This window comes from Pecten maximus, chromosome 7 (assembly GCF_902652985.1).
Source record: "Pecten maximus chromosome 7, xPecMax1.1, whole genome shotgun sequence".
In the NCBI taxonomy this organism is placed as follows: Eukaryota; Metazoa; Mollusca; class Bivalvia; order Pectinida; family Pectinidae; genus Pecten; species Pecten maximus.
This window is the reverse complement of record NC_047021.1, coordinates 34,614,608-34,639,629: the sequence shown is the minus strand read 5'-3', so window position 1 is coordinate 34,639,629 and position 25,022 is coordinate 34,614,608. Positions and strand designations below refer to the sequence as shown.

The 25,022-nt window shown below is 35.3% G+C and overlaps 1 protein-coding gene across 1 annotated transcript in view; it reads left to right on the top strand.

Moving 5' to 3' along the window:
• Nucleotides 1–23,529, top strand: part of LOC117330674 (dystroglycan-like) — a 79,170-nt gene extending 55,641 nt beyond the window's left edge. Inside the window, 2 exon segments of the mRNA XM_033889114.1 lie at nucleotides 15,024–16,282; nucleotides 16,284–23,529. Of these exon segments, the coding sequence (XP_033745005.1) occupies nucleotides 15,024–16,282; nucleotides 16,284–17,397 (2,373 nt within the window). The 3' untranslated portion in view covers nucleotides 17,398–23,529.
• The last annotated feature ends 1,493 nt before the right edge of the window (nucleotides 23,530–25,022 follow it).

Genomic DNA, 25,022 nt, shown 5'->3' with positions numbered 1-25,022 from the left:
TACCTACTCCTTATGTTTGGTTTAGGAATAAACACAAAACAGAAAAGATTGCAGTTGATTTGTCTGTATTCCCAGTAGGTAAAACATGGCTACCCGGTATGTTGAACACGCGTGTCGATACTTATTTGCCTAATTGTAGCCAAACAGCTTGTAAACATGGTTCAAGAGTAGGTAATGAAGCATACTGGTGAAACGTCCTCTGTATAGTCTATACACAGCTTACCAAGGTTTTTACTCAAGCCCATGTGTTAAAGCTATCTTTTTATTTCTTATTTTTATTGTCATACCTACTAGTTCAATGCCTGCGAAATAATCTTTGTGGAAATAAAAAAGAAAATGGTATTTGTTTTTTGGTGCCAGCGTGAGGATTTTATGGTTCCGAAGGACACTTTGTATCTAGACCTAAATAAATTACCGATGGATTCAGATGCTGGCCTCCGCAGGGCTCAACGCTGTTAAATCACTTGGAGGAACATCATCACCAGGAAGTGAAACTTGAAATTCTCCAATTTCGTATCATAAACCGACAATTTAATGTGTTGATATCTTATTAGAATTTTTTGTTGTGTGGTAGATATTTCACATTTTCTGATCTATTAGATTTTACGTTTTTGATGATTCGACACTCAGCGTTTATAGATCCCTAGTTGCAGTGTAGTGGATTTCAGCATACTCTGGAGCTCAGAGATTATCAAGCTAGTTCTGACAGACTTGTAAATTCATTTCACTTGTAAATTGAATAAAATTTAGATGTTTCTGTCTCTCAATAAATGTTTAAATTGCAGAAATAGTCCCTGTTGATTGTTGATAGTCCACTGATTCAGTATGCATGGAGACTGATTAGCAACAGGATAATATAATACACAGAATAATTGGTTCAGTAGAGACTAATTCATATGTAAGAGACTGGTTCAGCAAAACAAATTAATTCAGTAAACTAGTGGTTCAAAAGATGGAGTTTGGTTCAGTAAAGACTTGTTTGGTTTATAGACTGGTTCAGTAATGATTATGCAGTTCAGTAGACTGGTTCATAAGAGACTGTGTAGTTCAGTAGACTGGTTCATAAGAAACTGTGTAGTTCAGTAGACTGGTTCATAAGAGACTGTGTATAGTTCAGTGGACTGGTTCATAATAAGAGACTATATAGTTCAGTGGACTGGTTCATAAGAGACTATGCAGTTCAGTAGACTGGTTCATAAGAGACTATGCAGTTCAGTAGACTGGTTCATAAGAAACTGTATAGTTCAGTAAACTGGTTCATAAGAGACTGCAGTTCAGTAGACTGGTTCATAAGAAACTGTATAGTTCAGTAAACTGGTTCATAAGAGACTGCAGTTCAGTAGACTGGTGCAGTTAATGATTATGCAGTTCAGTGGACTGGTTCATAAGAAACTGTAGTTCAGTAGACTAGTGCAGTTAATGATTATGCAGTTCAGTGGACTGGTTCAGTAGAGATTATGTAGTTCAGTGGACTGGTTCATAAGAGACTATATGTAGACAGTAGACTGGTTTAGCATGGATTGGTTTAGTATACATAGAGGCTAAATCATAAAAGACTGGTTCAGTAAACAGATGGAGTTCAGTAGACTGGTTCAGAAGAGGGTAATTTAATGATGTAGTTTGTTCAGTAGAGGCTAAATCATAAAAGACTGGTTCAGTAAACAGATTGAGTTCAGTAGACTGGTTCAGTAAACAGATTGAGTTCAGTAGACTGGTTCAGTAAACAGATTGAGTTCAGTAGACTGGTTCAGAAGAGGTAATTTAATGACGTAGTTTGTTCAGGAGAGGCTTAATCATATTAGAGACTAGTTCAGTTAATAAACTACATAGTTCAGTAGACTGGTTTGATAGGATCTTGTTTAGTTCATAATGGCTAATTAGAAACTGGTTCAGCAAAGATTAGTTTTATAGAGTCTGGATCAGTATCTGAAGGCATCTACCGCTTAGGCCAGTTACTTTCAGACTTCATGTCTATATAAGGTTCAAAACTTTCTTAAAAAATATGACATTTTCATAGGTTTTCTATTGGGCAATAAAAATTTCACATGCCTGTTATATGGACTTGTAATCAGGTGTTAGCCAGTCAGTATCAGTTGGGACCCAGCTTATCAAACCACACTCATTAGTGTACTGGGAGTTCCTTATCTTAGATACAGCTGGTATTGTTACCACACTGGGGATATAGCCAGCTCTGCACCCATGCAGTCAAAAATGTATTCCCCACAGTTTTATGTTGCAGATTGAACTAGATTTTGCCAAAGAATGAACCATCTTCCGATTTTTACAGACTTTTAATCACTTCAATTAAGATTTCAATTAAGATCTCTTAACATCTGTTAGAAGTTTGCAATTAAAATGCAGTATACTAGTTACGTAATTAAATATGCTATCATGTTTTTAAAAAAATGTCTTTATGGAATCTGTGAACATCAGAAGTTTATCTGTTGCTGAAGGAGTGAATAGATGATTATCTCAAGTATCTCGTTTGATCAGAATAAAAGTATAATTAGTGTTATTTTAATGACTGATGAACAATTTTGATATTGTTAATCCGATCTCATTAGATTATCAGAATCTTTAGTTTTATAAAGGCAGCTTAATGATGGACCAAAAAGCATAGGGCTTTGAATTTTGTAATGTAATTATTCAACATGGCTATATAATCTTAAAGTATTTAGCCTGACAAAGTGCCCATGTGGTGTTGTTATCTGTAGGACGCTGCAGTTTGCAGTTTCTTGCTTGGTCTGAGTAATCAGAACCCGCCAAGTTACATTCTATATAGCTCTTCTGGTGCTTTTAATTAATCTAGAGAAAGTGATGTAGCAATTGTCCCTTAATGATTCTGGAGGTATCAACATGGTTCTCATGGGCCCAAGGGACATAAAGGAAAGGGCTTGCCACCAGTGTGCTGAAAACCCTGGTATCCTGGTGTTATTTTGAGAAAGGATGGTAGCCATAGTCTCATCCTGGGGTAATCCCCAAGGGGAGACAATCTTGTATGAGAATTCAGCTGGAGCCAAGGGGAGATAATCTAGTATTAGAATTCAGCTGGAGCCAAGGGGAGATAATCTAGTTCAGCTGAGCAATTGTGTGTTTTTTTGTTGTTGGTTTTTTAAATGACTGAGGAGCTGGTGGCTGTTTACCAGAGAAAAAACCTTGGGACCCAAGTAAATGACAGAAGCAAATTGATGTGTTGGATAAACTACTCTCAATACGACACATGGTCAACTTTTATTTGAAATGTTTTTGCATTAATTGCCTTATTTTTGGTATAAATGTAATTTAGCATATCTTGCCTACAGCTATATCACCACCATTTCCAAGTTTATGTAGTGTTCTTTTTGATAAGGTCCTATAAAGAACTTGAGGAATTAGAATAAAGTAAGTTTATCATTAAGTTTAAACATAAGCTAGATTTTGTAAAATATACGCCTGAAGTTACTTTTAAACTCTTACCATAAGCTTTTAAAACCTGTATCATTTCCATCTTTATTCTTGTAATTTGTACTGAAGATATCCATAATATTGTTCATTGAATTATCTTTTTGATCTGCTGCATTCTAAATCTAGAGATTACAGAAAAATTTGTAACATAAATGCTTCACCTAATCCAAGGATTTAGTCTAAATATCTTATCTACTGCCATTGGTGTTTAAAAAGAGGTGATTTTGACCTTTATCAGACATACATCAGACAAGCATATGAGAGGGAGGTTCAAAATGTCACCTAGATAAAGTCTTTGTGAAACAATTGTATATCGTTGAAGGCATTTAAACACTCGTACAGGACGATGACTCAACCGATTATGGCTGAAGACAAAAAGATATTATCTCAAGTTTAACAGTCTCATCTAACCCCATACAATGAACATTGAAACACTCATTTATAAAATCCCTATTACCAGTGTAAAGATTCGGGTCTTGGCCTGTTTTACGTAATAAATCTTTTTGTAAATTATTGAATGATTTACTGTAACCTACCATTATTACCAGTGTAAGGATTCGGGTCTCGGCCCGTTTTACGTAATAAATCTTTTTCTAAATTATTGAATGATGTAGTGTAACCATTCATACTTTTCATATATGTGGACCAACTAGGTCCCTTGTCTTTTATGAAAGCCTGATTAGCTTTTTAGCACAAATTGCATCAGTTTGTTGTGCAAACAATATAGAAATTCAGAAATAAACTTGATGTATATGGATTGGAAGATCGAAATTGACCATATTTATAGTTAAGAAATGCAAAAGATATGATATATAATTTTCATATTTGTTTTGAAAATGTGTAATAATGAGATTAAGCTAACAATACATGAAATATGTTGGTCTAGAAGTCATTTCAACAATGTTTACAGGTAACATCTAAAGATTAGTACATCATAGACTAAGGTCCCTGATGACCCTTCTAATTATAGACATGCTGATCGAACAACAAGAAGTAAAGCTTATATTTGACCTATATGTATCTAATTAAAATCAGATGTACATTTGCACTACTCTACTCTCAGTAGCGTAGTGCAAATGTACATCTGATTTTAATTAGATTGATATTTGACAACCTAAGTTGGAACCTGTATCTATTGATACTGAAGACAAACTACAATTTAAAAGTAGCAAAAAACACAGTTTAAAAATAGAAATTAAACACAATCTCAGAGTGAAAAGAGGACATTTAAAGTAAAAAACAAACAAACAAAATACAATTCAAAAAGTAAAGTAAATCAATAAATTTCCTAAACTGAGCCCCTATCATCTTGGTCTTGTGCTTAATTGATTTATCTCCCCTTGACTGCCAAATTCCAGGTAATGATGCCCTGTCAGTGGTTCCTGTGTCAGCCAACACAAGAAGAGGTGAAGGGCTTTGTTAAGTTTATGGCTGTTTTAGTTATAGGGTTATCACTTAATGAGAATTTAATAGTCGGGTTTTATTCTGATACAGTTGCCCAAAGTGATTAGAACTGATGAATTGTGCTATAATAGTGGTTCACCTTCAACTGTCCCTCTCAAAACATTTTTGATGACTACTTTCAGTCAGGGTAAACTCCCTGATAACATTCTGGGTTGTAAATTGGTGGTGATGTCAGTTAGATAGATAAAATTTGGCCCATAGGCAAACTTACTGTGGTCATATAATGCAAACACAACGAAAGAGGTGATGATTTGAAAGTGTTTTTGTCGCCAAGACTAAACGTCTTGGTGACTAACGCTGGCACAGTATATGCCAAGGTGACCTTTCTAAGGTATTGACTTGTGTAAATTTGTTTCATGGTGACTAGCTTGATTTAAATCTGTAAAGTGTTTGCTATGTAAATAAAAGAGTTTAAATTATTAAGTAGCGAAACATTGCTCAAGTGAACTAAACAGTCATTTGTTTTAGAAAATGTCAAACTCCCAGTAACAAATTTATTACTAATTCATACCGTAAGACCTAGTGATCTTTAGCATATCGAAGTGTTGCTGCCTTCTTCTAGAACAAAATGAGAAAAAATAGGGTATATCTATTTTAGATATCATAAGGTGCATATGGTTATAATCTGGGGTCAAAGTACATCGCCTGTCCGACATTACTCTACACCATGTGTTTTTAAACCCCCTGTGGCAAGGGCCAATAACTTTAGAGCAGGCATGAGGTAAATTGCTTTGATCTAATGCCAAGCATGACTTCACAGTAACATTATCATGCCTCCATTTTATGCTCTATGAATTACTAAATACCTACAAAATATCCAACCACCTTAAAAAAAAAAGGCCAAAGAAAAAATATCTTTTCACTAACCTGATCAATTTTATTTCAAACTGTCAATTTCAGACGAACAAGTGCTGGAATTTTGAAGCAATATGATAACTGCAATAATTTTGTCAACACATAACAACATCTACTGTACAACTTGTGAGAAAAGACATCAACAACATCACTGTTTCTGGCCCAAATAACAACTTACATTTGTCTAGGCCTACATGGTCTAGCTCAGATAAAATCACTCACAAACACGATGGGTGGTCAAATTGTTCATGGATTTCAACCCCATTTTATCAAAGTTACTTGACTGGAAAATAGCTGTTGACATTTATGGTAAACATAAATACATAATTTGTCAACAGCACAAAAATCTCAAATTACATGGGTACTGATGAGTGACAGAATAGCTTCGTGTAGCAACCAAATACACTTCCAATATTGTGGATAAGTAAATTCACATAGGAATACAAATTCAAATAGTTTTATTAGAAAATATGCTCCAGAAGTAACGGGCACATATAATGTACCAAAGTATGTATTTCAAAGTCTGTCATTAAAGATATATCCATCAAATTTTTCTCATTTTCAATTTCTTCAAAAGTGTTCTCTGTCACTCGTCAAACAAAGGATAAGATTATTTAGTTTGTTGCTGTAAAAGAGTCACAATCTTTGGGGACATTGAATGGTGCCAAAAGAGTTTAGGATAGTGTATAGTTCTCGAACATATTCAGGAACATTATAACAGTGCCAGAAGGAGATGTTTATGGCAGCTAGTGTATCTAGAGCTCAAACATCATTGGGGACACTGAACGGTATAAAAAGGAGAAATTTAGGGTAGTGTAGTGCTCAAACATATGAAATTCCCTGTTAACGTATCGTAGATTATGGTAAGCTGGATTGTTTGCATAAATTTTCAGTGACAACTGTCAAGAAGTTCTAAACTTGCTCAAACGATAAGTTTGCTGCACATGTCTTGAAATATCACCATGTCATCTAATCAGATGTCCATAACACCTAAATTGATATTCATGCAACCGATTCATATAAGAATCCAAGATTTACATGCAAGGGGTAAAACTGTAGTGAAGCTTTTCACTATACAGTAATTTATGTACTTGATAATCTTGTTAAGTTTCATTTCATTCTTTGTCAATATGTCACCATTCATGAAAGTCATAATGTGATGAACACTGACTCAACAGTTCGGTTAGCAGTAATAGTACCTAGCACCTTACAACAAGAAGTCATAATTAAAAGGCTTTGATTATATGACTTGAGCAAGTCTAGTCATATACAAAATATGTTGACTATATTCAAAAGTGCTGAGTAAACTTTCAAAGACAATAATATATATAGAGGGTGATAAAAAGCTTTCCTGCTGGCAGGATTTATGACACTGCACGAGTCTAACCTTTGAATTAAGCCAAGTTTTCCTACTCGGACACTCCTAATGGTATAAGGAATGTCTGCACTTGGTGCCCCTACTCAAAGCATTTATAAACATTTACATGAGGTATTATAATATATAAAATTCTTTAGTTGATATTAAAGATATCATTTCAGATATATTTTAACTTACGATTGTTGTCTGATTTATTGTTCGAATAATGTCCCTTAGGCAGAAAAAAATAAATCTATTTCCGCTTTTTGGTTTCACTTACAATTTCAATTGTCTCAGAAATCGCCCATAGTCAGAAGTTATGGTGCACTATTAAATCTTTACAGAAATAATTTAACAACCACCCACACTATTCTTTGATCGATGAAAACAGAAACACAAACATTAGTTGTCGATTTATGAGTGAATGCCTGATGTTTCTGGATTTAAAAAGGCTTTATATCTCTATAAAAAAGACACAATCATCTATCACTGCTGGTGCCGAAATGACCTCAACAGGTATTCGAAAAAAAAACATAATGGATTCTGGGATGGTTATATCACAGCCAATCAGAAGAAGCTATATTGATGAGAGATTATGACACAGAACCTTCCCCGCGTAGCAGGTGTGCTTTTGTTGAAACACATTGGGAATCTCCCTGTCTCATTGTAGCTGTATTAGCTATTGTCTAGGCAGGTGGCACTGTCCTACGTACTGGTAATGGTAATCCTCCTACTGTGGTACTTCTAGTTTGTTTCCTGACATCCCCATGCGCTCTAACACTTCATGAAATCAATAATAGTAAGTTAGGGTGTTTATATTAAAGTTTTTCTATTTTGCTTGATGCCAATTTTCTTTTGCATCTTGTTGGTATATTTGGGTGATGGTAATCATGTAACTGCATATTTGTATTTAAATGCACACTTGTTAGAGTATTTGTTTGGTTAGTCCTTGAACACGGCAGCAAGCATTTGTCTTTCAATATAAGTAAGCAGATCCTGTCCCCCCACCCACTATTGGCCAGTACCCAAACATCGTAGAGGGTTATTCCTTAATGGAGGCTAACTGTCCTAAGCTACCCTACAAACATCTGACTTTATACACAAAACACAAGGTAATGAACAGGTTTTCCCCACACGTCAGATAAGGTGAAAACTTAAATATGACAAACACCTTGCTGTCCGTAAACTTAAATATGACAAACACCTTGCTGTCCGTAAACTTAAATATGACAAAAACCTTGCTGTCCGTTACTGACAAACACCTTGCTGTCCGTTACTGACAAACACCTTGCTGTCCGTTACTGACAAACACCTTGCTGTCCATAAACTTAAATATGACAAACACCTTGCTGTCCGTAAACTTAAATATGACAAACACCTTGCTGTCCGTAAACTTAAATATGACAAACACCTTGCTGTCCGTTACTGACAAGCACCTTGCTGTCCGTTACTGACAAACACCTTGCTGTCCGTTACTGACAAACACCCTGCTGTCCGTTACTGACAAACACCCTGCTGTCCGTTACTGACAAACACCCTGCTGTCCGTTACTGACAAACACCTTGCTGTCCGTTACTGGCAGACTCCTGCTGTCTGGTACAAATTCCACACACCAATCACATCAGTATCTACTGACGTAGCCTTGGGTAGGAATGTGTTGACAGAACTGCATGGTTGAATCTAAAATACTTTCCAATTTCTAGCAAATGGTTGGGAATGGTTCGTATTGAAATCAATGACAATATGGTAAAAATTCTTGAGAAATTTGATCAGTTAACTATTCCATTTGAATTGTCACTTCAACTTTTAAAAAAACTTTTAAAAGGTTTATATCATTGCAAGTGATTTTTGCAAACTTTAATCAAAACTCACACTTTGTAACAGTGATCTATGTAGGTGTAAAATATAAGATCACAGTTATGTAAATGATAGCTTGTTTGCAGGTGTACTGATAAGAAAAAAAATGTCTACCAGAATTTAATTTCTGAGAGTATACACTTGATTAAAATTTGACCCTGATGTGATATATCTATCTTTGGTGGAGATGCCTGTAAATGTTGATTACTCCTACGTGTACGCGAGGGATGTCTCGCATGTCTATGCACATGATTGCATGCTGCCCTAGCTGATGATGAAACTGCATGTGAAGCTAGCTAATCTGTACGCATAAAAAAACTTCATATTTGGTGAACATTTAGCTGTTCTGAAAGGGAATAGGACTTGGTTTAATGTAGACATACAGTTGCCGATAAACTGATGCATGTTGGGAAGATTTCAGATCCATCAGGGTTCTGCATCTTGAGTACCTCTTGAAGAAGCGTAAACTTGTTTCCAATGAATGCACTTTCTCCAAATTACCCTGGCTTTCGTTACAAATCTATAGAGCTTGTCGCGTGTATTGAATTAGTATGCAGTATGTGGTGGATTCTGTCGGAACCTTCCGGGTAATGAAAACATCAGGGAGTTCGGTTTTTGAAATGCATCAGGTTTTTAAACACACTTTGAAATTGCAATTAATATGTATGAGGATGTTATTGGGATAGTTTTATAACATTTCAATTTTCTGATGAAAAAGAAATCTTGAAATGAAGGCGTTTTCAGGTCAAGTGGAATTGTTAGCAACACAATAATTCAAAATTTTAATTCCACTATAATAATTTATAGTTTATAGGATTGAATTTTTCAAAAGTCTGATTTTAGAATTCTGTACTAGTCATTGTTAAAGAATAAACTACCAGTCATTGCAGATCAGTCAAAATGTTAAAAATTGCACTGTTGGAGCATATTGAATGATTATAATATAATACAGTATTGTTTGTATGTAAAATGAATACAGTTTAAATGGTTATCTATAATCAAAAACAAACCAAAAATACAGTAAGATAGGTAAGCTAATTATCAGTAAGGGACAAAACCTATACTGTAAAAAGCATTCCAAAAATAAAATTCTCAGAAGGGAAAGTGGAGATTATGTCATATATTGGAAAAGGGGCCATTTAAAAACTTTTGAAAATTTCTTGCATATTGCCTGACATTCATGGAATGATTTTGGATGCTGGAGAAAAATAAACAGAATTACACTTTGAAGAGTCTGTCAATCTGCAAGTATTTGATCGATTGAACTTCAAATTAGATTTTGAATCTGGAGTCTGAATGAACCTGGAACACAAATTTGCTGGTAGCAATAATGGTTTTCAAATATTACGAAGTAGATGGAATCTAATTTCCCCCACTACATGTGATTCTTTGAGAGTGGTATCACATATTTATAAACTAAAGGGGAATATCAATATATTCTGAATAGTGAACGGTGATCGCAGAATCTTATTGCCATTTTAAAGTCTATGAATCATTAATCCTATGACCGAGTCTGTCTTGACTATAATGCTTTTTACTCGTGAAAGCAGGTTTGCTGCAGACAAAAGTGTGATACAGTTCTTAATGATTAAGGCTTCGAAACATAACAATAATAATTAACTTATATGCCAAAGTTGATTTCAAAGTTGTTGAAATCTACATAATTTGGATACCTGTCATCACTTCGATTGAAAGTGGACTTTTCAATAGCATAGTACCTATATAGATAATGGACAAGTCAATTATAGAGTTTAGGTGCTGACAGGATTGAAATGTATTCGCATCATAATCAGAAATGTTATTGAGCAGGAGATCTTTAGATTTTCTGTGAACCTTGTGGAATTCAGTTTGGCTTGATTTTGATGGATTATAGAAGAAGTCCTGCTGTTTATGTCTCTGTGTTTACGAGCTACTAGATTATATTGGATTTAAACATTACTTATTATAATATCTCTCTGGTGAAGTAAGCCAGGCTACAAACAGAAATATCCCAGTCATATGATTTTTTCATATGATGGTGTAAAGGAATGCAACATACAAATGAGAGGATTTTTTTTTTAATCGTACCTATCTCATTCCAATGGCTCTGCGGCCTGCCAATACGATAAAAGATATTTGACTGTTTTGGACCAAAAACTAGACGATTTTCTCAAAGACATTCTTTTAAGTGGAATGAATCGTTGCGAGTCAATTTCTGATAATAATCTGTTTGCCAAGAGCTTTACGAAATGTTTATTGAAAAGATTTTTTTTTTTGTGCTCTTTAAAATAGCTGTGTTCAGATGGATTTTGCTTGTTGCAAAGTGTGTTTTGGCATGTAGTTTACACAAAGTGGAATTCATTGCTCTAGGGATTTCCAATAAGTTATCTTTTCTGACAAACTTTCTAAAAAGACATCAAGAGAATTAATTTGTTTAAGTTGAAATTAATGTGACTGCCAAAAATCGACCCATTTGATATGTTGAACAAGGGAAATTTTGCTATCAATTATCAGTTTATTGACACTAAAATGTCAGAATGTTTTGTATCTGATAAATCTTGATATAGAATTTTAAAAGTAAAATCAATTTATATCACACGATAAAGATAAAAAATACAAAAGGTAGGAAGATGGAAATTTTCAGCTCAAGACTTTTTCATGATACAGTTGGTATGCCTTTATATAGCCAGAGTTTGCGTATATGATCTGCATTCAAGTGCACGTGCTATACCTGAAATGCACATGCATCAAATATGTGCTATATGCATGTTTTCAATTAGGGCAGGTGGTGTAAGGAGACTGCTGGATCTCCAATTACAGGTGTACATGTATCAGTCTGGTATGTCTGCAAGGTGAACAACTTTAGGGAAGAGGCAAACATGGTGTATATATTGGCTTGCTCTAACAAATTCTCACTGCTTAATCCTTGGTTCCTAAGATCAATAGGCAGAAAAGAAGGTATAAAGGTTGTCCTACAGGGTATTTACCTAAGTTAGATGTTCTTAACAGGCTTACAACCATAAATGTTTCTGATATAGGTAAACATCGTAAGCTGCCTGCCACATAACAGCCTTGGGTCTGTAGAGATGTAAAACACCTGTAGCGATCAGCGATACTGATGAAGTTAGCATGTTAATTATCGCAGGTATTTTTAGTCAGGTGTTTCAAGATTAGACATATTTGTGTTACTTATGTTACAGGTATTTCCTCTGACAGGTATCTAAAATGGTGCTCTGTTTGAAACGTAGATTTATATTACTGATGATTCAGAAGCAGCAACTTTGGTATATCCCAGTCAGGTGTTTATGCTATTTGTCCGTATTACCAACCGTTTGATCCAAGATTTTTCGATTCGGTATCTGAATATTTTCACATTCAAGAGGGAGACAGATTTGCATGTTTTACATATATGTAGAGATAGAATCCACCTGTAGACATTCATCTCGGTGGTTCTCCGACCTGTATCACATAATTTGGTTTCCTGATGAAAATCTTCCCTGTGATGATTTCCAGTGTTAGCAATGTCTCTTTCAAAATCATATTCTGCCAATATAACTTGTAAGTGGAATGTTTCTACATTATGAGGCGGCTCTTTTGACCTGAGATGGTTTTACAGTTATTAAAATGCTTTGATTTTAACAGAAACTATGTTGATCTGAAAGACCTGGGTAATTCTACCATCATAAACCTAGTTGTACAACGTACAATAATGTTTTCCTCACCACGTAATCATGGCCATATGGTTTCTGCTACACACAAATGAATAATTTTGTTAAAGGGTTTTCTGACAAAAATGATTTGGTAGCCACACCTGCTGGTGCCTGTTGGGGGTCACAGTGACCATTTGACTGGTCTAGTCTATGGTCTAAGTAACTAACTATGACATATTGACAATTCCTGTACATCTTTTCTCCAATTCCATCATCATCCAGTCAAGTAATTTCTTTATCTACAGAAATTTTTATAAGAATCACCATGTGTTATCTGTAAGACAAAGCAAGACGTCTGGTATGTTTTTACGATCATTCCATCTCCTGGGTAATTACAGAATGAGACAAACAGAAGAAATTACCTGATCCGACATTATCTGTCTGAATTCTCACATCGGTGTCTGTTTTATGATACATTTCATAGGCAAGGCTGGCAACCGGCCTTCATTTCAGCATCAGAATATAAAGATAATCATGGGAGATTAGCCCTATTTTCCTTGTTTAGTTTTTAGAGTAAATAACTATTTCATTTCTGTCTAGAGAGAAACTTAAAAACTTTATTTGTTTTCTTTTTTTACCTTTATTGACAGAATATACTGGGATTTCTGCTGAGAATATATCAATTTAGACACTGGCTTAGCATTCATTGTTTATCAATTAGGCCCTGGTTTGGCATTTGTTGTTAGTGTCAACATTGAAACATTATGGATTTTTCAGTTTGGACTATTGCAGTTAACAAATAAATTTTCCTACTAAAGAAGGAAATAAAATTGAAATTTTGGATGAGAATTGGGTTGAAAGGGTGAGGAGTATATTAATATATTTAGGTTTGAATGATAGGGTTGAGATTTTGAAGGGTGGGATTGAGACTTTGAAGGGTGGGGTTGAGACTTTGAAGGGTGGGGTTGAGACTTTGAAGGGTGGGATTGAGACTTTGAAGGGTGGGATTGAGACTTTGAAGGGTGGGGTTGAGACTTTGAATGGTGGGATTGAGACTTTGAAGGGTGGGATTGAGACTTTGAATGGTGGGGTTAGAGACTTTGAAGGGTGGGGTTGAGACTTTGAAGGGTGGGGTTAGAGACTTTGAAGGGTGGGATTGAGACTTTGAAGGGTGGGGTTTAGAGACTTTGAAGGGTGGGATTGAGACTTTGAAGGGTGGGGTTTGAGACTTTGAAGGGTGGGATTGAGACTTTGAAGGGTGGGATTGAGACTTTGAAGGGTGGGATTGAGACTTTGAAGGGTGGGATTGAGACTTTGAAGGGTGGGGTTAGAGACTTTGAAGGGTGGGGTTAGAGACTTTGAAGGGTGGGGTTGTTGAAGGGTAGATTTAAAGACTTTGAAAGGTTGGGTTGAGATTTGAAGGAAGGGAAGTACATGTGTTTTAGTGTTAAAAACTGATGTAGAGTATTTATGGTTTCAAGGGTGTGTATGTTTATCCATTAGTATAATCTGAAACTGTCTACCTTCACTACAACACACACAGGGTGCCTCTATCCCCTCACATATAGTAAACTGGATAAATACATTAACTGCTTTTACAATTTATTTGGATTAAATTTCTCCAGCAGTAAGATACTGGTATTCCTACAAATTTGTTTGGAGTAATATCTAACAGACACCCTGCCAATATTACCAAGCGGATCGTAATTTGTTAGGCATATGTCCAGTTGTCGGATAGACGTTTCAGAAACATAAAATTTGTGTTTGCACACTATTATAGGTTTTCTTCTGTTTTTTTCTGGAGCCTATGTTTATATAGAAATAGGGAGTCCACAATTTATGCTCCAAGTTCTGAAGAAACTTTGTTGATTTATTATGGGTGTTGTTCAGTATCTTGACACATACAAAATGTAAAGTGGTTCCCCAGATGTTTGGTTGAATATTCCAACTCCCCCACTAAATTGTTACGCCAACGTTTTCTCTATTTATGCACAATTTCCCTGACAAGAGGATCAGAAACATGAAACAAAACAAATCTCCTAAAAGCCTGAATACATTGATTTTCTTGTTTCTGAATTAACTGATTTAAGCTTTTAAGATACATAAATATTATTAAAAAACTTTTTTTTTTTTCCTTTTGGAGTTATTAATTCTAATATTTTTGAAAATTCTATCTTAATCATCATATCTTGTAAGAGTCATCTCCTCTTCTCAAATATTAAAAAAATAAAACAACTTGTGAACTTATTACAAACTAACCCTAATTAAAAAATACAAACCATATTTTATATATATCAGAGTATAAACTCATAAAAAGAAGAGATATAGTATGGACCCTTAATTGATTCAAATAATTGTTTTAAGATTATGTATTGGTAACTGCATATTGACCACACCCTCTGTTTGTATATTAACAGGTTACAGAGGCAGGAAAGGACAAACTACCAGCATGGCTCCACTTTCAAGAATCCACTCGACAGTTAAAAGGTATACCAACACCTTCAGATGTCGGCCAGCAATATCTTGAGGTCGTTATTGGTGGTCATGACAACTCACAAGCCAAAGATGTGTTCTCAATATCAGTGACTGGTGAGAATCCTGCAGAATTTGTCATGCAGCCTCTACCCAACGAATCTGGACGACCCAACACAGTCAGGTGTCGTCGTGACCTCCGGGAAACAGCGGTTACTGTTGTCTTGGATACTGATCTTGATCAACTGAGCTCTCAAGAGAGAATCCAACTGATGGAAGATATGACGAAATTCCTTCCACTTAATCTAGACATGTTGAAACTTCTCCCTGTAGGAAACAAACCTTTCATTGACAACAATGCACTGGTTGCTGGACCCGGTGACGTAAAAACTCCTACAAAGTCTGGTGCATTACTATCCTGGCTCGTTGGATGTGGTGAGGTCAATAAGGATCACATGCCTGTTATCATGGATGTCGAGCCTAAAGCTAAGGATGGTAGTATGTCTAAAGCTCTCGGCCAGTCCATTATTGGCTGGCATGTCACCAATACTGAGCAACAAGCTAAACTTCGACGCCGCAGACAAGTCATTCGTGCTACAGCTACTCCAGGTCTTACTCAGGCCCCTCCTACTGATCTTCCATCCCAGAGGATACCGGTGAAAGGAACAGACACAGACACAATGATGAGATCTGTTCCAGTTATGAAATCACCTATGTTCACCGTAACACCTGAAATTAAGCCAACTAAGACTGCAGATATGCCATCAGCCAGTCCAGAAGACCATGGGCATGATCATAGTCACATGATGACCAAACTACCAACACCAGAACCTACAACAAAGAAATCAATGACTGATAGTGTTATTGCACCCTCAGCGAAGCCTGAATCTGAGCCTGAGCCAGAACCGTGGGCAACAGAGATCTTGCCTACAAAGACATACATGATGACTGATGCCCCAACAAAGATTCCCAGACCTGTCGTCACAGATGCCCCGCCGTATTGTCCACCCGACGATCAGCCAAGGAGTCCCTTCAAGAAAAACAGGATGGCTCCAATTTACTTCACTGCTGGACAGTTTGCAGAATTTGCCATCCACAATGATTTGTTTTTCGATTGCAAGGATGGTGATACCAGGAGCCTCAGGTTAGATCTGTTCAAAGGAGACAATGAAGTGCTTGCCAGTAAACTCCTGGGTTGGACTTAAACACAAAGAAGATGGAACCTGGGTTGTACAAGGACTTCCAATGAACCTGAACGAGGGAACAGAGAGTTACAGACTGACAGCCATGAACACCATGGGAACGTCACCAGCTGTCGAGAACTTTATCATTGTCGTTCTTACACAAGACGGTATCTCGTACGATAAACCCACACACGAAATAGCCCTCACCCTCAATAATGACTTTGACACTTTCAATTTCACTGATAGGCTGATGCTGATGAAGAAAATTGCTAGAGTAGCAGGTGATGGAAATCCAGACAACATTGAGGTTCTTCGTATTGCAAAGGGCTCTGTTATATACTCATGGACAAATTCTTCACTGCCGAGAGATTCATGTCCTTCTACAGAAATTCAAACCATGACTGGGAAATTCTTACGAGATGATGGTACATTAAGGAAATCCGCAAGGAACAGGCTGGCACCATACAAACTCACCGGGGTAGAGTTGGCCCCAAAAGGAGCCTGTATGAACGATCCAAACTTCCCAACTCTCGGAGTCAAACAGCAACCAACTCCCGAACCTGAACCCCAACCCGAACCATCTAAGAAACCATTTGTTCCTGAAGAACCACCATATAATGTGGAGACAACTACCCCTGAACCAGAAGTAGATCCTGGCAAAGCTGCTCAAGGTGATGATGACGAAGTCTGGATCACAACGGTTGTACCTGCTGTAGTTATAGTAGCCATTTTACTCATCGCCCTCATCATCGCTTGTATCCTTTACAGGAAGAAGAGGAAGGGGAAAATGTCTCTAGAGGACAAAAATACTTTCGTGAACAAAGGTGCACCTGTGATTTTCCCAGATGAATATGATGAAAAGCCAAATGATTCGACCAAACCTCTTATTATGGAAGATGAGAAACCCCCAATGCCTCCACCGGAATACACTAGGGCATCCAGTGAAAGTTCAAGGTCATCTGGGGACAATAAAAATGACAATGATGTAGCGGAGGAACTAGAAATGAATGAGCCAGATGTTAATTCTCCTCTTTATCAACCACCACCCCCAGTGCCTGCCTCTGGTGGTAACAAACAACCACGCCCACACGTGACACCCGCCTACAAAAACCCTGCCCCATATGTGCCTCCTTAAGACTGGCCAATTCTCTCCAAGAAGGATTACAATTAATGTGTACAATTCATAGTTCTACAATTGGTATGAATGAGGTGCTTGGAATGCATGTCTTGACTGATTATACTTACGTTGAGGGTTAGGACAGGGTGTGACTGCGGGATCGTGTGGAAGGAGTTCTGTGTTATGTGTCTGCTGCTGAAGTCACTGGGATATATACGCATCACCAGGACTCCGCCGTGTTAATATATACTTGTATGTAACAAATTGGCCTTATTAGAAATCATATTGATCTACCAATCATTGTGCTAGCTGACCAAAATATGCTGACTCATGTGTGCTTATCCTGACCAACAGAAAGACAATTCCAATGTGGTGCGCATTGTCAAAGCATTCGTACATAAATCAAGTTCCTGATATGTGTGCACGTATCTGGCTATGTTAGGCTTAAAATGTTGATCATGTGATCTGTCTGTTCGCCTGTGCCACATTTACCTCACCCTGCCACCCCTAAATGACTACAGTGGAATAAGCTATTACATGAAAGAGTTCATTTCCACAACTGAGGGGTGAGAGGTGTATGACTGTTATGTCTATATCAAGAACTTGGTCAGTGATGCTTGGAAATTAAAGGTGTGTGACATTATTATTGATATGATGATGACACTGAAGTGGATTGGGATTGATTCGATTTGTGTGCAGATTGCAGTTGATATGATAATGACGTGTGCTTGGATTGCAATTCATGTGATGATGAACAGGTGTGGATTACGATTATAATGTGATGATATTAAGGGGCGTGGTCTTGTTTACCAAGTCTTTAGTACAGTCATTGGTGCTACAGTTAGTATTGGGACAGTTGTCATGGTAACAGTACTGGGTTGCCAAGGAAACTGGGCTAGTCACATTATGAAGATTTCAGCTTATTTTTATTATTCTTGTTAGCAAACATTTTACTATTCATTGAGGAAGTTTGAAGAAACATGTGATTTAATTATTGCCCTGTAAACCTGTGGCAGTGTCTGCAGTACAGTGAACGACAAATCCGCTGTTGGTAGTCATTGTCAATTTTCGTGATCAGCATCTCTCACATAGGACTTACAGCCATATGCGAGTTGAGAATAGTGACTCTCGAAGGATACATATCTGGTGTTTTGCCAGCCGTGTATAGTATTGGATAGTAATTCCGGAATACCTAGGTAACACTATTGTTTCAATTACCATGTATGTAAGGAAACACAGACTTATACTACCATATGTTCTAGGCTTCTAGCATTGAATATGGCATAAAGGAAATAGAGTTTATATATAGATAACATGTTGTAAGAAATCATTCAATGCAATTTTATGGATATTTTTTCTGTTTGTGTATCAGTCACTTCAAAAGGTATCTAAGTGTACAGGATATGTTTTTCTTTTGTTTACAGTAAATTGTATTTATATAACCACCAAAAGTCACTGTATAAATATAGTTAAAGGGGAAATCTAAACAGGAAATATTTGATTGTCATTTTGTCTATTGTCACCCTTGACTGTAATCCTTGTTTGAGGTCAAGGTCACTCTTTTTTTAGCTAGATATATGAAGGTCACTGGTAAAAAAGTTCTGATTTTAAGGTTGTTATTCCCCAATATCTCCCTGTTTAATAGGATCATTCCGTTAGTCTGTGGTATACCTGATCATGAGGATTCGGTCTGTCCACTGGAATATGTAAATGCCCTCATCAAATAATTATTTCTTCTTTGATTTAAGTGCTAATTAGAATATTGATTATTTATTTAGTAATTAACCAATCACCTTAATCAAGTATAGATTTTATTTTCTTGACTGATAGTGTCAGAATTTTGAATATTTGTTATTTTAGAATATCATGTCAAATAGTATTTAGTGTTCACATTTAAGTGTTTAAACAGTTTCCATGGAAACCTGACCAGGGTCTATATTCATGAACAATTCTCATTTACTCGAGCATAAATTTTGTGATCAAGCAAACTAACTTTTTTGCTGAAATTATTCAACACAGCCAAAAAGCTAAGCATAGAAAACAGTGTTGATTTATTTCAAGTCTTCAAAGTATTAGTTCTTCCAGGGTCATTTAAGGTTTTGGAAGAATTAGGCTGGAGAAGGAAGCATGGTAATTAGAGTTAATGGGATCAGTTTGTGAATATGGGCCCTGATGTGAGGATTGTGTTTGGAATATGAAAATATTTACTGTAGTTTAGTAGTAGAAATAGTCATCATATTTGATGAATGTTTAATTTTGTATGAATATTGTAGCTATATATGTACATGTGTCTGCTGATGACAAAGAAATATATGTCGAGATAAAAAAAAAGTTAGGTAATACCAGTCGCTTGATTTGTGTATGTACAATAGTTTTGTCCTCGTAAATACTCAAGCTCCAAATCAGGGATGGTTTCAGTTAATATTGTGGGTAATTGTCATTTCCACAGAGAAAGGTTGCCAAAGTCATATAGAGTCACATTTTAATATGTATTTCCTATTTCCTTTAGATAAAACGTCCTTAATTGACATGGGGAATTAAAAACCCAGTATTTTCAAATCAGAAATGTGAAAATTTCAATATTTGATTAGTTTCAGAAGTTTTGATATCCAGAATTCAATTATTTTGTGTAAATAAATGAGTTCTTGTTATCAATGATTATTACTTGGTTATTATGTCAAGAATTCTCTTGTTAATAGACGCATAATTTCTTGCTGAAAAAAAGTCAACACTTTTATATCAAGAAAAGATTTATGGATATTTGAAGAAAAGGTAATAAATAGTTCAATGATGGCTCATCATAATACATTTTGTCCGGTAATACAGCTTACATTTATCAGTGGTCTTTAAAAATCTCATTCTACCCCCATAAATTGGTACATACAATTGAAGGCTAATCAAACGTAAACACACAGTTCTATGGGCATGAAGAATAAATGAAATCTTTGTAAACTTTTTGGAAGGATAATCATGTTCTTAGTAGAAATGGTGTATTTTTTTTGCTTTTTTTTTTGTATTTTTTTTAAGAACTTTAATTAACTTTTTTTTTTTTTAGAATCTTAATTACCATTTATCAGAAAATTATGTCAGCTTTTTAATCTTTCTAGATTTTATGGAGAAATGTATGTGGATGACGAAATCCATTGTTCATAATGCTAAAACCACTTATGGCCTTATATTGTAGACAGTTGGAATGGTTTATCAATTCTGTTATAGCAATCTCTGAAATAGATAGGAAAATGCTTCATTTTGATTAGTGTACTTACAGAGTGTATTGGAGAAAGATCAAATATGAGGTTGGCTTCGTAATGTAACCGTACTGTACGTTGCATTTAAACTTGGGAGATGTCTGTGCTGAAGGTTTTCTCACCCTATTTATTAACATTGTGTGTGGTATGTTTAAAATGAATGGAAGCATATGAATGTTATCAATTCAAAACTAGTCAAAAATGATTCTTTTCAGAGAAATTTTAAATCCTTTTGGCATGAACAGGTTAGAATTCAGATGGTTTCATTATTGTTTAACATTATTTTACATAATTTCATAGAGTTTTGTACATTTATGAAGATCAGAAATATTGATTCTTTTATAATTTCAAAACTTATTTTCTCATGGAGCACTGAGCTATTTATGACGAAAAATTTCATTGAGGTCTAATTATCAAAATCAAAACAAATTTGTTGTGTTTTAGCAGATTGTAATAGAATGATTGAACTGAGAGTGCTATGTAAATGTAGATCTATTGAATGCAGACTCTTGTGTAAATGAAAATGTGTGATGGAAGTATCAAGTGTGGATGTCCTAAGAATTAAGTCATTCTTTGTTGTCAAACTGTACAACATTGAGCCTTATTTGTTTTTCCATAGTGACAAAGTAAAATATGTTGGCAATGAGCATATGCATGTAGACTGCAGAGTTACTTTCATTTTACATATATAGATAGATAGATTATATACATGTAATACATTACATCTAAATTTTTGTTGCTAGCTTGCATCATACATATTGATGGTGAAGTATTTATATTTACTTTCATTTTACATGCATATTACATTACATCACCATTGCTAGGTAATTTACCTAAGGTTTATCAGCCAATGGAAAGACCAGTGTGAAATTACTTTTGTTTTACATGCATGTGGCATTACATACCAAAATACTACATGTAGTAGGTCACCTGGCTATATATACATAATAACTGCATATGGTTACTTTCACTTTACATGCACATTGCATCACTATTGCCAGGTACATTAGGCTCTGTATATCAACTAAAAAAAAGATACTTTCATTTTACATATACAATACACTATGTCACTGTTGCTCATATATGGCTGTGTATGCCCTATATATACGGTATATATATATGTATACCACATTATTCCAAGTACAATGCCCCATGAGGCTCTTACCTTTGTATAGTCTTTATGTTGTCGCTAAAGCCAGAATGTTTTGTTTATTTCCCTCGTATTTGTGTATGTGCACTGTTTGTACTGAACTTCAATATGTCACTATTCAAATTTTGTTTACCATGATAGTTAACATATTATCTAAATAGAAAACTTCATGAATTTGGCAATCATTCTCCACATTCATGAAAGCTATTAGTTTAAATTGAGTTAAAGAAATGTCTGTAATTTAAACAAAAAGTACAAATTAGTTTTAAACAATGTTTTTTTTTAAATGGAAGAATGACTTGCACAGCTATATTGACCAAAATATACCCTTCCCCTCAGTTCTTGTGATGAAGACATGGGTGGGGTCAGTGATGTGAAAGATAGGGAGTCTTGAGTTAAATATTTATTTAAATATTCATCATATAGAAGTACCTGTGTATGTTACTTTACATATATATTACATGTACACATATATGTGCCATGCCAAATCATTACAAATTATTAGGAAATATTTTTTTTCCGAAATTCATTCTATCTTTCTTTCACCAAAGCTGAACTCTTTGCAGTTAATATTGGAGAAACCAAAATTGATTTGAGTATGAATATTCTTTTCTTTTTTTTCCCCCTTTTTTTGTGTGGGTCAAATTAGATGTTAATTTTAAACATTTAAACATACAAACATGTATTTTTGATGTAATACAAGGTATATCATTAATTTTGACAGTTCTACTTGAAAGCTTGATATTTCCAAATTCTTTTATTTGATGAATGTATGTAAATGTTATGTTCTGTTACAAAATACTTCAACTATAAAGAATGAAACAAGCTATACTAACCAATCATATTACTGTGTATACATAATACTTCAGACTGATATAAACCATTATACATCCCATTACCAATGTATTCTGACCTGGAGACGTTATTTGACCAAATGGTACCATATACGTGTATATATCTTACAGGAATTGTATAACTTGCTGCAACTGGAGTTGGATTTAAGGATATAGGTTACCATACCGTTACTCAACATCTGTCAAAAGAGTTCTACATGAAGAGATATAAATTAAGGGAGATAACTCTCGTGAAAATCTAAGTTGATGACATGTATCCTTAAGTTAAACAATGTATCGGTCAAGTCAACTTGTGATAAAATTGACAAAGCATGGTCGTATTTTTCCAGTTAAGGATCTCAAGATTAAAGATTAGAATTTTCATGCCAAAAATAGCCAGCTTAGTTTGGATTTTATTCTTATTATTCTATATACATATATCATTATACATATTTCATCTCTAATTCTCTGTTGATAAACAATGTTCGAAATAAATATGAGTCAAATTGACCAACTGATGAAAACATGATATTTAAATTTTGCTTTCGCATTTTTAAAAAGAAAACTGTGTTGCTAATTATTCTGTCAATTCAGTAAGAATAAGTTGTGTTAATTGTGATTTATGCATGTTGAACTTTATTTTGTTATGATTACATACCAGTATGTATTTTTCATTTTTTAATCTTGAAAATCATATAATTTGCATTTTAGTATTTGAAGTTCACAAAAGTATCATTGACACAAATTAAATTGGCATTTCTGTTGAATTCTGCTTTATTTCAGTGGATGACAGATGTTGGAAAGACGTTTGTCATTCCAGATTTGCACTAGGTCAGGTGTCCTGAATTAAGATCGTGTTTTCAGTTGTATGTTCATTGCTATTGAGATGATATTTCAATAAACAACAATTTGATGATAACTGTGTCCAAGTTTTTCTTTTAAACAACATGGTTAGAATATAACCATAAAAGGGCCACATGTGGTTAGAATATAACCATAAAAGGGCCACATGTGGTTCCAAAACTTGCACACTGAGTAGCTATAATAGGTTGAGGTTACATGTGCACAAGACTCTTAAATACCTCTGCAATTGTAGGTGGAAGTCACATGTGCCCTGACAGATTGAATGTCTCTTTTTTTTAAAAAGTATGTCCATTGTGGCACCTGCCGCACACTTAATTTCTATAATAGGTAGTGCCACATGTGGCACAATATACAATAAACCTCTGTAAGAAGTAGAGCCACATGTTGCACCAGATATATTGAAACTCTTATAATAAATGGATCCGCATGTGGTACCTTACTCCATAGACTTCGGCAATAGGTGGCACAAGATATGGAGACCTTAATTAAAGAGTGAACCATATGTGGCACAAGACACATTGAACTTTTCTGATAGTTGGGTGCAAACAGGCCCTCTGTAAGAGATAGAACCATATGTGGTACCAGTCACATTGAACCTCTACAGTAGGTGGGCACCACATGTGGCACTAGGCACATTAAACCTCTGTAAGAGATAGAGCTATATGGCTACCAGATACACTAAAACTCTTAAATAAATGGATCAGAATGTGTTACCATATTCCCTTGACTTATGAAATATGTCACAGAAGATATACTGAACCCATTATTAAAGAGTGAACCATATGCGGCACCAGTCACATTGAACCTCAACAGTAGGTGGGAGCCACATGTGACACCAGATATACTGAATCGCTTCAAAAGTGGAGGCCACATGTGGCACAGTCGCTTCATCTTCAGTGGATATGAGACAGTATCTAGTTTACTATAGGGGTATACGGCACAGAGAAAACTTGTGGTAGGCAGCAAGCTGTGTTTAATTGGAAAACGTGTCAGTGACGGGGAAAATATCGGCAGAGTAAATTAAAGAATTGAGGTGAATAGTAATTGGTTTGTACTATTAAATTAATCAATGGAAAAACTTGATCATTATTCTTACACTAATGAACTGGTCTTGCCTAATTAAGCACATAGCAAACAAAATGTATAATTCAGAGTTTGTTTCAACGAAAAATCAAAGCGACTAAAATAATTGTTCTGAAAATAGCAGGTATGTGACGTCAATAAAATTTCCATGAATCAACTTCGGACATCATTATCGAAGGCCATGGCCAGTTGTATACGTAATTATTGAATCAAAGTGAACGTGGTATAGGTTTTCTTCCTTTTGTATATTGCTGGATACACAAATTCAAATTCAATTTATTCTCTTTTCATCACATACATGTACTGACATGATGTATAGAGGATAAACATATTGACAATATAATATATACAAGTGTAGTAGTGTTCGTAATTGATACACAGCACTAGTACTGTTTCGAAATAAAAAATGTTCATGTTTATACAAGTTGAAAATACTTTCATTAACATTTTACATGGTACAGTCTA